Source organism: Crocuta crocuta, unplaced genomic scaffold, assembly GCF_008692635.1.
Source record: "Crocuta crocuta isolate KB4526 unplaced genomic scaffold, BGI_CrCroc_1.0 scaffold26, whole genome shotgun sequence".
In the NCBI taxonomy this organism is placed as follows: Eukaryota; Metazoa; Chordata; class Mammalia; order Carnivora; family Hyaenidae; genus Crocuta; species Crocuta crocuta.
Window position 1 is genome coordinate 18485860 of NW_027532249.1, and position 14399 is coordinate 18500258.

The 14399-nt window shown below is 37.7% G+C and overlaps 1 protein-coding gene across 1 annotated transcript in view; it reads right to left on the reverse strand.

Annotated features, from left to right (window-relative positions):
- Positions 1–6387: 6387 nt before the first annotated feature.
- The window catches only part of CDH2 (cadherin 2), a 190287-nt gene continuing 182275 nt past the window's right edge, over positions 6388–14399 (reverse strand). Inside the window, exon 20 of the mRNA XM_077778166.1 lies at positions 6388–7801. Within this exon, the coding sequence (XP_077634292.1) occupies positions 7595–7801 (207 nt within the window). The 3' untranslated portion in view covers positions 6388–7594. The remainder of the gene's footprint in view (positions 7802–14399) is intronic.

Genomic DNA, 14399 nt, shown 5'->3' on the forward strand with positions numbered 1-14399 from the left:
GATCAAGTGGGATTTATTCCTGAGATGTAAGGGTTGTTCAATATTTGCAAATCAATCAGTGTGATACATCACATCAATGGGAGAAAAAATAAAAACCATAGGATTATTTTAATAGATGCAGAAATGCATTTGAAAAGTAAAACATCCATTTGTGATAAAAACTCTCAACAAAGTAAGTTGAGAGGGAACATACCTCAACATAATAAAGGCCATTTATGAAAAACCCACAGCCAAGATCAGACTCAATGGTGAAAAACCGAGAGCTTTCTCCCTAAGATCAGGATTAAGATATGGATGTCCACTCTCACCATTTTATTCAGCATAGTACTGGAAGTTATAACCACAGCAGTCAGACAAGGAAAAGGAAAAAAAAAAAAAGACATCTAGCTCTGTAAGGAAGTAGTAAAACTCCCACTATTTGCAGATGACACAATACTATATATAGAAAACCCTAAAGGGGTGCCTGTGTGGCTCAGTTAAATGCTCCACTTTGGCTCAGGTAATGATCTTCTGGTTTGTGGGTTCAAACCCCAGGTCCAGGCTCTGTACTAACATCTCAGAGCCTGGAGCCTGCTTCAGATTCTTTCTCTCTGACCTTTTCATACTTGCACTCTGTCTCTGTCGTCTCTCTCTCTCAAAAATAAACATTAAAATTTTTTTTTAAAGATGTTGGGAAAAATGGATAGCTACATGCAAAAAAAAATAAATAAAACTGGACCACATTCTTACACTATACACAAAAAATAAACTCAAAATGGATTAAGGGACTAAATGTGAGAACTAAAACCATAAAAATCCTAGAAGAAAACACAGGTAGTAATTTCTCTGACATTGGCCATAGCAACATTTTCTAGATATGTTTCTTGATGTAAAGCAACAAAAGCAAAAATAAACTATTGGGACTACTTCTGCACAGCAAAGAAAACAACCAACAAAACTAAAAGGCAACCTCCTGAATGAGAGAAGTTTTTGGCAAATGACATATCTGAAAATGAGTTGGTATCCAAAATATATAAAGAACTTACACAACTCCATACACACAATACAATCCAATTAAAATGGGCAGAAAGCACAAATAGACATTTCTCAAAAGGATACATACAGATGGCCAATAGACACATGAAAAGATGTTCAAAGTCACTCATCGTCAGGGAAATGCAAGTCAAAGTGACAATGAAATATCACCTCATGCCTGTCAGAATGGCTAAAATCAAACACAAGAAACAAGTGTTAGGATATGGAGAAAAAGGAATCCTTGTGAATTTAGATGGGAATGCAAACTGGTACAGTCACTGTAGAAAACAGTAGGGAGATTCCTCAAAATATTAAAAATTGGGGCACCTTGGTGGCCCAGTCGATTGGGCACCCAACTTCAGCTCAGGACATGGTCTCACTGCTGCATGGTTCAGGCCCCATGTCAGGCTCTGTGCAGACAGCCCAGATTTTGCATCTCCCTCTCTCCCTGCCTCTCCCCTGCTTGCACTCTCTCTCTCTCATGCTCTCTTTCTCTCTCAAACATAAATAAACATAAAAAAATTAAAAATAGAACTACCATATGATCTAGTAACTCTAATATTGGGTGTTTACCCAAATAATATGAAAACATTAATTCAAGAAGATAACATGCACCCTTATGTTTATAGCAGCATTATATACAATAACCAAATTGTGTATCCCAATCCAAGTGTCCATCGATGGATGGACTAAAGAAGATGTGATACACACACACACACACACACACACACACACACACACTGGAATATTACTCTGTCACAAAAAAAGAAGGAAACCTTGCCATTTGCAACAACATAGGTGGATCTAAAGAGTGTATTGCTTAGTGAAATAGGTCAGAAAAAGACAAATATGTTTTCACTCCTATGTGGGATTTAAGAAGCAAAATTAATGAACAAAGAAAAAAGAGGCAAACCAAAAAACAGATTCTTAACTATAGAAAACAAAACTAATGGTTACCAGAGGAGAGGTGGGTGGGGAGAATAGATGAAACAGGGGATGGGGATTAGGAGTACACTTACCATGATGAGCACTAAGTAATGTACAGAATTGTTGAATCACTATATTGTACACCTGAAGCTAATAACACTGTTTTAACTACACTAGAATTTCAATTTTTAAAAAAATTAACCAAAGAATAATATTATGACCAAATAGGGTTTATTACAAAAAATTTGGTTCAATATTAGATAATTCACTATTATTGATGGGTTAATATATCATCATCTCTGTAGGTGAAGAAAATTTTCAACATGTATATCCATAAAATCTCAAAGTAATCCAGTTACACCCTGAAATATATTTATATCTATAGTAGGACTTATATATAATGATGAATTATACAAATCATCCCCTAATTGTCAAAAACAACAAAATGCTCATGATCATTACTGTTAGTTGTACAGAAAATGAACTAAGTATTCATCTTGGAGAAAACAAACTGTCATGAATTGCACATGATTATCTGTCAGGAAAATCCAAGAGAATCACCAAAAAACAATTAGAACTAATATAGGAGTAAAATAAGACAAAAATAAGATAAATAAATAAAAGTGGATACATTTCCAATACAGCAGTAAAACAATTATCCATAAAATGCTGTGAAATGGAGATCCCACTTATTATAGCAATTAAAATGATAACACAGTGTAATAAAATGTTTAATGAAAGTCTCTGAAAGTATATATGTGATCCGAAAATTGAAAGATTTACATAGTATTGAATGGGATAATAGATGAAACTACTAACTTTTCACAAATTAATAAAAATTTCCAGCAACATTTCTTATGGAACTTGAAGTTTCTCAAATTTATGCACAAAAGAAAATGTGGAAAAAGAATACAGAAAATTCTGTACAGGAGTAAAGAGTGGTTTATTGAGCTGATAGTCGGGAGTAACAATTTAGTACATGCAGGAATTAAATAAAAGGTCAAATGGAACAGAATTAATCATCTAGAAACAAACATACACCTAGATGGGAGTTGTATATATGAAGGTGTTATTTCACATAACTGAATTAAGGATGGACATTTTAACAAGTGAGGTTTAGAAAATAGATCATGAATCTAGAAATTTTTTTAAAAGCTAGACTTTAAAATTTTTTTTAATGTTTATTTATTTTTGAGAGAGAGAGACAGAGAGAGACAGAGAGAGAGAGCGCGAGCGAGCAGGGGCAAAGAGAAAGGAAAACATAGAATTCAAAGCTGGCTCCAGGCTCTGCACTGTCAGCACAGAGCCCAATGCAGGGCTTGAACTCACAAACTGTGAGATCATGGCCTGAGCCGAAGTTGGATGCTAAACCGACTGAGCCACCCAGGTGCCCCTAAAAAGCTAGGTTTCTACCTCACATAAAGTAATTTCCAGGTGACTTCAAGAGCTAAATAAATGCAAGACAACAAAAAACCCAGAAAATATAGAATAACGACCTTTATAATTTAGAGGTGGGAAGACCTCAAACATCTATAGCTGAAAATACTGAAAGTAAACCATGTAAAACAAAACTTCTAGTAGGTAAAAACACCATAGACAAATTGACAAGGTTAGCAAAAGACCAGGGGAAAAAATACATATAAGTAGTTCTTAGGAATTAATTGGAAAAACCAAGTAATTTAATAGGGAAACAGAAACAATTCAAAGAAACACCAATGGCTAAAAAACATGAGTCACCATTCTGTCTCCTTAGTATCAGGAAAGTCAGAGTTAGCACGAGGTATCTTTGCTTCTCATCTTATTGGTAAAGCATGTGTCATGTCCAGATGGGTGAGGATGGAGGTCTATAGAGTTTTGTATACTGTGTTGGTGGAGCATCTGTTAGCTTACCCTTTATGAGGGGAACTTGACTGTGATCTCATTAAAATGTGAAATGCACATGTTTTATCATGGAAAACAACCCATTCTACAGAGATTTTAGCACAGTGCACACATTGTGAGAAGAGATCCGTTGCAGTAGAGGTCCAAATCACTAGGAGCAACCTAGTGAAAGATGTTTCTGGCTGGGGTCCATAAACCATGTTCACAAATATAGTTTTCAAGGTTTTATTACATCACATCGTTACAGGCATTTCAAAGTACTTGAAACTAGTACTGTGGCCCGACTCAAAGACTACCTTCCAAAGAAAAAGAATAAGGCTTTGACTAGATTGTCTTACATTTTGTGGTTACTATTTTGGGTGGCATGAAGTCCTTTTGCCAAAGGAAGAAGCGGCTGGCTTCTAGAGAGCTTCATCTACTTTTAGCTAAGTGTCCATTTGAAATAACATTAAAATATTTGTAATTTTGGCTATGTTTAATTCATTTCTCTCCACATGTTCTAATCCAGCAATTCCATCTCCAAGTACGTCATTTAGAGAAATACCCCACGCAAAGTGGAAGAATATTAATTGTAGCACTGTTTTTAGTAGTGAAAAATTGGAAATGACAAATTAGTTAGGAAATGGCTAAATAAACATTTGTCCATATTAATGAATTCCATATAGCAATTAGAAAGACTGATATATATCAGTATACATCTACATATGTATGTAGGTATACTAATATGGAAACTTTTCCAAGGCACACGGCTTAATGAAAAAGGCAAGTTAAACCTGTAGCATACAGTCCCACTTCTATGAAAAACAATGGAAACATTTCTTAATGGAAATGTGTGTGTAAAAATACCTATTGGAAAAGACCAGAAATTACACAACAAACAGTTAACAAAAGTTATTTCTGTAGCAAGGCAGAGACGGGGCCTCTACTTTTTATTGATTTCTTTTTTCCTTTTTGTCTGCTTTGAGAAGTGTTCTCACAAAGGAAATAGTCATGTATTACTTAGAGCAAAAAAGGGAAGTTTTGAAAAATATTGTTTACATTTACTGATTGTGTAAGTATAGAATGCTTATTAGTAATGCGCAAAGTTCATATATTTTAGATATGGTCTGTGACTGTACGTCAGGAATACATAACTAATTGAAAAGTGTTTACTTAAATGATGCAAATGTAAGTTCCGTGTTTGAATTAAAAAAGAATCGTTGTTTTCATTTGGATGTACAGCGGCACAGTGGCTCAGTCTAAGAATCCATTTTTAAAAAGACTATTCCAATTAGCAAATTTAGTAAGTTTCATTACGGAAATTCCCAGAGGCAATCTCTGGCATTTGGTGATTAGAAAAGTAACAAGAAAGTATTACTTACAGAGTGAATCAATAGAAAAGTGAGTTTCCCTAATATAAAATAATCCTCATGTGAAGCAAAAAGACACAGAGTTAATTAGAGGAGGTGTGTTGTATAAATGTTTTCCGAATTGGACAGATAAGAACATATGGTGGGTGGAGAGCCTGGGTGGCTCATTTGGTAGAGCTGTTGGATTTCAGCTGAGGTCATGATCTCGAGGCTTGTGAGTTTGAGGCCCATATCGACCGTGTTGCTGTACGTGGGACCCTGATTCTGATCCTCTGTCCCCCACCCATGCCTCTCCCGATTGTGCTCTCTCTCTCTCTCTCAAAAATAAAACATAAAAAAAAGAAAATATGGTGTGATAATCCTCATGAAGAAAATAGAAAATACAGTGAGACTTTCTTCATGTCTCTTAAAATTCACTTATGAGCCATAGTAAGATACAGCAATCACTTTAAAAAATTTAGTAGGACCATTTCCCTTTTTTGTTCTTTGTGGCCATTTATACTGTGCTAATATTGTTCTGTATACTTAAAATTTGCTGAGTAGACCTTATGTGTTCTCATCATACACACACATAGTTAACTATGTGAGATGATAAATATGTTAATTAACTTGACTGTGGAAATCATTCCATAATCTATACATATAGCAAATCATCGTGTTGTGTATCTTAAATACATACAATTTTATTTATCAATTGTATCCCAATGAAGCCAGAAAAAAATGGTCAAGTCATTGAACGGAAGTACTAGAGTAGATTTCATGGAGGACACAAAATGGCTTCAATGAATTGCCTGAGATGCCAGGTGTCCAGAGCAGTTTTCAGGGCGAGTCCTGTAACTTTTCCCCAACGTTTTCCTCATGCTGGTGCTCTAATGAAAAAGGCCCTTAGAGGCAGTGTAACCATAAGCTGGAGCAGAAAGGAATTAAAGCACAAGTGATATTAAGAATTACACAAAGTTCACTGAAGTGATTTGTATACCATCATCGCAGTGTCTCCTCCTGCATCTCTTGATGTTTTTCTCCTATGTCGGTAGCATCCATGGCGATTCTCTCTGTTGCTCACTGGACACATGGCCGCCATGCTAAGGGGGGTTCAGTGGTGAACAGTGCAAGAACAAATACATATAGTGTTGTTCTCTCAACAAAACTCCCATACTTGGGGGTTGTGCAACGCTTAAAGCAGCTCAGGTAGAAAAGAAAAAGTTCAAACCAGTCACCAGATCCAAAATTAGCATTTTATTCAGAACGCTGGGGTCAGAGGTGTGTCATTTATATTCTGGTACACAGTACAGAGGCAAAGCTGCTGTCATAAGTCTCTCCAGTTTAAAAGCTTGGTTTTTTTTTTTTTCATTTTTTTTTTTAAAAACACACACTTAGCAGTGCCTCCAGGGTCAGGCCACCCCTTTCTTTTCTTTTCTTTCCTTTTTTTTTTTTTTTTTTGGTACAAATTATGTAAAACATTTGTGCTAAGAACTTTTCTCCCTCCCCAAACAAAAAGGAAAATAAAAAATAAAAAAAAATTAAAAAATTAAAAATTGAGTATTCTAACTACAGCTCAACAATTGAATCAAATGTCACTTTGTTTTGTAAATACTTTATCCATAACGAAAGATATAAACATGCAAAAAACCTGAATCCATAGTCCAAATAATACATACACATGTTCTGAAGTGTCTGCACTTCTCCATAGACTATGCCAATAAAACATTATGTACACATACCATTTTTACAGTGAAGTGGAAAAAATACAGTAAATAAAAAAAGTGTACATGGATTAAGACCAAAATGTATCTAACATTCTAGTTTATGAAAAAATTCAATTTTGCTACAAATTGGTGATATGAAAACTCCCTTTATTTGCAACCAGCTGGGTAAGTTTTAAGATTTTAGTGAAAAAAAAAAATCTAAAGTCTAAAACTAGAAGTAATGTACATTTTCCAATCTCATGGTCTCATCCCCCAAGATAATAAAATCGCTCCATGAGTTTTTGTTTTGTGTTTGTTTAATTCTGTGTTTTAATAAAAGCAAATGCAATGTAACAAAAGCGTATTGAAGCATATCATGGTTTAACTTACTGCTCCCACCACAAAATATTTTGTCTTTTACTTATCGTTTCAGAAATCAGTACCATTAAAGCCTTAAACATAAAACTAATTCCAATCTGAAAAAGGTACAAAAAGGCACATAAAATCCCAGTGCTTCTGTACTGTAAAATTCAAGTGTAACTGAGCTCAGTGTTTTTCCAAACAGTATTGGATCACTGATATTCCCTCTGAGCCCAAATTGGTTTGCAGCCTATGCCAAAGCCTCCAGCAAGCACTGTGCTAGTAGACTACAAAGTTAAAGCCTAGCTTCTGAATGCTTTTTGGGAATATCAGTTGAAATTGTTTGTACTTGTCCAAAAACCAAGTTCACCCTGAAGTTCAGTCATCACCGCCACCGTACATGTCAGCAAGTTTCTTGAAGCGTGGCCCCCAGTCGTTCAGGTAGTCATAGTCCTGCTCGCCACCACTACTTGAGGAATTGAGGGAGCTCAAGGACCCAGCGGTGGAGCCGCTGCCTTCATAGTCAAAGACTAGGAGGGAGTCGTATGGCGGAGCTGTGGGATCATTGTCAGCAGCTTTAAGGCCCTACAATTTGGAAAGACAAAGAAAGAACGCAGAGAGGGGTTACAATGTGCGAGCTACAGGCAGATCCTAGGGGTCCACAGGATCAAACACTTGTTAGTAAGTTTCCACCTGCAGACCACAACACCTTCTACCTACAGGAATTGGGGTTGCCGCCATGCTGGAAGTTAGGCAAAAACTAGCACATCTTTCCTTTGCAGGAAAGACTCGTAGGACGTCTAGCTCAGTGAGGCCAAGATGGAAGGGGAGTTCATTGGAGGCTGTGTTTGGCAGGTAGCAGAAATGAATGGCCGACTGCTGGGTGCTGAGAAGGAAGGATCTCAGATGAAGTCTGGTAATGCAACTGTATAATACTGCATTGAGTAATTACTGCTGGAGTAAGTTATATGAAATAACACAGAGGCTATGACATCGTGTCATATGTGGACCCTAAGAGTGAGAGTCAAAGGATTCTGACAGTGAATAGGCTGAAGAGGTTATACAGTCAAGGTAAAGAGAGGGCTATACACGAGTCCCATGTGGTCCTTGCCCTCTATGAGCTTGTAATCTAGCATAACAGGCATTGCTATTGTGTGAAATAAATGATAAGTAATAAAACCATAAAGTCCAGGCAAAGATCCTTAGAACGCTTAATCCTTCCAATCCACATGTATTTTATACACATGTATATGTGGGATTTTTTAATTGGTATGTGTTCATCTATTTATTCTTCCAAGTTTATAGAGGAGGAAGAGAACAAAAGAGCATGAAAATTAAGGTAAGAATCAGTATGTATAGTGGTTAGTGGTTAACAAATCAGACCTCTTAGCCACTATACCCTGGGTTGACACCTCAGCGCTACCCGGTATTAGCTGTAGGATTTCAGCTAAGTTCTCCAGGCTTCACTTCCTCATCTGTAGGTGTAATAACAATAGTAAGATTATTATGGAGACTACTGGAATAAAGACACCCAAGGGCTCATCACAGTGTCTGATGCCTGTTGGCACTTAATGCATATTATCTAAAAAGAATCCATTTTTAAGTTTAGTGAAAAATGTCATGCTTAAGAACTTGAAATAAATAAAATAAAAATAAAATAAAATAATAAAAATATTAAATAAATAAAAAAATAATAAATATTATTTGAAAAATAATAATAAAAATAAAATTAAAAATAAATGTGAAGACATAATATTTTAAGAAATAAAATGGCAGCTGCTTGACTTCCATCAACAACAAGAGAGAAACTAGGGTGGCTGGGTCGCTCAGTTGGCTAGGTCATGATCTCACAGCTTGAGAGTTTGAGTTCTGCGTCGGGCTCTGTGCCGACAGCTCAGAGCCTGGAGCCTGCTTTGGATTCTGTGTCTCCCTCTCTCTCTGCCCCTCCCCACTCACACTCTGTCTCTGTCTCTCAAAAAATAAATAAACATTAAAAACATAAAAAACCAAGAGAGAAAAGTACATACTACCAGCTTTCCCATTCCAAGTCTCTTTTACCACCCATTGTAACCATTTAAATTAAACACTACTTTCCCCCATGTCCGGTTATACTACATATAACCCAGAAAAGCCAGTGTAAAATAAAATAAAGCACATCTTCAGCAAACTACTTCAGTGTATAAAACAGAAGTAATTTTAGAAAGGATTTTATTTATCATATTTATAGAATAAGCTACGAGGCAATTTTGCTAAGACTGAAAATACAAACTGCAATTTCTCAAATGCAGAAATTCCTTTCTGTGGTAGACCGTGTTACTGTCCTCAATGATTCACTATCCTGTCTTTGTAGGTGGATCACATGCCCCCACTACCACAAGTGCCTCTCCGGAGTCAGAGTTCACTTCCCAAACCCACTGTGAGGCTTGGCTATGAGCTGGATTTGTCCTGTACAACGTAAGTAGCAGTACAGAGAAGACACCTCAAGACCTCTCTGTTTAATGTGTTTTTATCACTTCCTTCCTGCCCCCTCTCCCAGGAGAATGGTCGGCCCCAGCTGGGAGTTTTCCTCCTGCCTGGATCCTGAAACACAGAAGAGATGAAGACCCAGCCATTGCTGGCCCACAGTTAACCCAGAATTTGGGCAAGAAGTAAACCTTAGCTATTTAAGCCGATGATACTTTGGAGTTGTTAATTTCTGCAGCCTTCGTTGGTAAAAGCCGAACAATGCACCTTTGCTCATTTTGTTCATATTTATGTATTTAATTCAAGATGTATTTATTGAGTATGTGTATTAAACATATTCTGCTTTGTGGTGGGGACACAGCTATTTATAAGCTGGATCCAACACCTGTCCTCATGGAGTTTATATTCAAATATTAGCATGCATCCTTTTTCCTTTTCCCTACAAAATCTAGCAACTGCAAATTTAAGCAAGAGGTGATTCTTTCAGTTCAGCACGGTCTAAGTTGGGTTCATATAAGAACTGGACCCAAGAAAGATCTGGGGGGAAATCAAGAAAACAAAGAAAATCCTGATAGAAGAATAGGTTTCTGAAGACAAATGTAGGTCTCCCACGCTATCCGAAAGTAAGAACGTTCCAATGAAACCTTTTGAAACCTGGAATGATGGAAAGCAAAGAGGCAATTAACATTCATTTATATGGGGAATCTTTTGAACATTTCCAGATTCCAAAAATAATGCCTCCTAGTCTTTTCTGATACCTCAGGACACATGTCGCTAAAGGATGCACAAAGTAAATGGAGATGAAGCAGAGATGTTCACAGACACAGTTCAAAGCTATGCGGCTGGATGCTGAGATGCTGAGTGTAGTTCTGGGGAAGGAGCCTGGTGGCCTGCTCTCTCTGCCTGGGGGGCACACTGTCTCTATAACGGCTACCCAACAACAGAGGCTATACACTACTTTTTGCTTTTCACCTTTTTTCATAAAAGCAAAACCCCTCTTTGGCTTTCTTTCGGTTAGTGAAAACAAGTACTAATGTAGGTCTTCGACAGAAGTGGCAGAACGTGAACTTTTGAAAAGCAGGGCATACCTGTATTAGGTTTTCATTATGACCTTGAGTAAAACTGCTTTATAAGACAGAGAACAGAGACAATGACCATGTTCAGGTCATCTGCTTTATCACAATTCAAAATTTAAATCGAAATACATGCGGAGCCCTGCCCAATCTTTATGGTGTCAGCTCCAAACTGGAAATATGAAAAGGTTAAGACTAAAATTAGTTCTAAAGAGTCAATGGCAAGGTGTCAAGTGTGTCTGGATTCAGTGGAGAGGAAAGCAATGGCCTGTATTTACTAAGACTTATGGACAAACATGGGAAGTTGTCTGGTCTTCACCACTGTGTAAAAAGGACCTGAGACCCTTCACTGAATGCCTAAGCCACCTAATTCAGCTCCTCAAAATAAGTATAAAACTGCTGATAATCTAGTCATTTACTCACTACTGAGATTCTAAAATATATTCATTTCTTCTAAATTGTTTTTAGCTCTTGCTTTGGATTTTAGATCACTCTGAATCTGTTTCCTCTCCTCCCTCCCTCCCTCCCTCCTTCCTTCCTTTCAGTGTTAAGGCCATGCAATCCATTGCAAATCATTGTGCTATGCCAGAACATCGCACACTGTCTCAGGTTTTGATAATCGCAAAAGGGCAAAAAAAATCACTCAACTTTTCAGGAATTCTTAGGCAAGCCATCTTTCTAGTCTGAAGGTTAAGTATCCTAAGTCCCTCCCACTCAGATAGCACTGATTTTTATCTGAGAATAAAAACTCTTGTGGATGAGGTATTATATAAATTCTGGGTACTATTTTGGTAATTCTAAAAAGATCACAGTCAAGTTCTGAGAGACTGAAAATGACAGACATGCAACCAGAGTGAATGAATGGAAGAAATCCGGTGGGCCACGTACCCATTGGACCCTCCCTTATGGGATTCCTTTATTCTTAGGTATAGACACCGTTTCACATGATGTGTAATGTACTGTTGTCAAATCTACAAATGGACTGCATGTGTTTCTCTTTCTCCACCTCCGTTTGACTAAATCTGGAAGAGTATGTGCCTTTTTTGCCTTTCCTGGAGAGGCAGATCTTGAACTCTGGATAAATCTGAACTATCTTCTATAGTTTGAGGTGTCTCTGTAAAATGAAAAAGCCTGTGGCTCTGGCTGAAGTCTTGCTGAGCTTATATTTATAGGCCTCTGATCCTATGCTTTATGGATGGAGAGATGCTTTTACAGGAGCTATAAAAAGTCCACATTCTTCAGTGAGGGAACACACAAGGGATGTAAGAGGAAAGAGGGCCATTGATTCCCCTACATCCCATCTTCTGTTCTCTCAGTGCCCCTGCCTCAGTTCAGGTCCTTTTTATATGCTGCCTGGACCATAGCAAAAGCCTCTCTAACTGGCCTCCCAGTCCCCAGTACTATTCCTACTTCTTTTCTACAAACTACACCTGGTTCCTCTTTCAGACAGCATTTGAAGTCGCTACTGATTGCTCTCTCTTACCTACTGCAGTGTTTCCCAAATTAGGGAGGCGTTCCCAGGGGTGGGGGGTGGGTGGGGGTAGGTATGCAAGATGATTTTTAATTGGTGCATGAGTACTTTAAAACGATTACCTTTATGAAACAGAAAAATTAAAAGTTAATTAGAAGTTTAAGTAAATTATAGAAGAGGTGTGTGGACCTGGAAAAACTACAAGACATTATTACTCAAATGCCTGATGTTTGGGTAACGTACAGGATACAGTTAAACCTCTTTAGCAGAACAGTCAGTAAACCTGGACTGTTCATGTACTTTTTATGTCTCAGCTATTCCCAGATCCAGCAACCACAACTAAATTATTCACCAAAAGCCCCCCCAAACTTAAAAACGTCATGTTTTTGTATACCGCTATGTTACATGCATATTCATTTCCTGCTGGCTGAAATGTGATTTCCATGGGCTGAAACTTCCTCACTCAAAAATTTTCATTTGATTAACATCCATCCATCCATCAAAGCCCATTAAAAATGTCACTTCCACTACATGGATTTTTCCCATGACTGGGAGTCATTCCTTTGGTCCCTTTTACTTTTATTGCCATGTTTTGGTTACACTAGATTATGACATCCTTTTCTGCTAAGGATGTTTATACTCATTTCGTATCCTGCTGTCCAACACAGTGCCTGACCTCCAGCAGGATACTAGAAGGTAGCTTTGCACTCCTGTTCTGGACTTGGGTTTTCACCTTATCACCTTGTTCATCTTTATATATACTCCTTTTAGAAGAAGCCAGGATTTAGGGTGAGGGGTGCCTGGGTGGATAAGTTGGTTAAGCAACCTATTTTTTTTTTAATTTATTTTTTTTCTTTTTGAAGATGGGGGGTGAGCGCACACTAGTGGGGAAGGGCAGAGAGGGAGGGAGACACAGAATCCCAAGCAGGCTCCAGGCTCGGAGCTGTCAGCACAGAGCACAACGCAGGGCTTAAACCCACAAACCCTGAGATCATGACCTGAGTCAAAGTCAGATGCTTAACCAACTGAGCTACACAGGCGCCCCAATCGACCGACTCTTGATTTCAGATAAGGTCATGCTCTCATGGTTCCTGAGATCAAGCCCCTCATTAGGCTCTGAGCTTGGGATGCTCTTTCCCTCTCTCTCTACCCTCCCCTGGTCATGCATGATCTAATTTCTCTCCCCAAATAAATAAACTTGAAAAAAAATAATAAGAAAACTAGGATTTAGGCTTAAAATATATGAAGACATAAAGTATACCAGGTTTATAGGACAGTGGAATTCTGTGACTTTAATGCCAACATTACTATGTCCCTTTCTGAGAATTTCATTTTACTTAAAGCAAATTTTTTGGAAGGAAAGGAATATTTTGATTTATACCTAGAGAACAGAAGAAAAATGGTCTTCCTGAAAAGTTACTTGGAATAATAACTAATATAATGTGGACCATCTCATTTAGTCCTTCTAGAAATCTTAAAAGAGGATTTTATTATTATCCTCATTTTATGTATACATATGAAAACTGCAAATTCAAAAGGTGAAATCAGGATTTCCAAGCTAACAGAGCTGTTAGGTGTGGCAGCTGGATACAAATGCAAAGAAACGTCCAACTACTGAAAGAGGGGACAAAGATATTTTGAAAAGGACAAATAAATTTAACAGGAGAAGAAAAGCAAAAGTTCTAAACTTCAGTAGTTCCTTGCAAGTTATTTTTGAAGCACTTTTCTTAAGTTTTTAAATATCAGTCAAAAGTTGGTCTTTTAACAGAAATATGCCCTTGGTTTCTATATTTCTGAGATAAAGAAATATATAAGATTAGTGAAGTCATTAGAGGTATGCTAACATCTCCTGTCAGGCTGAGATTAAATGAATTTGTTTCGTCTTTTCACCCTCTGAAGGTCATACTTAAAACCTCAAAAGAGAATGAAATTCTGTGGTTTAAATTCAAAAATTTGTGATTTGTGGGGCGCCTGGGTGGCTTAGTCAGTTGATCGTCTGACTTTCGCTTGGGTCATGATCTCGCGGTTCGTGGTTTCGGGCCCCGCATCGGGCTCTGTGCTGACGGCCAGCTCAGAGCCTGGAGCCTGTTTCAGTCTGTGGCTCCCTCTCTCTCTGACCCTCCCCTGCTCGCGCGGTCTCTCTCTCTCTCTCTCCTAGAAATAAATAAAACATTAA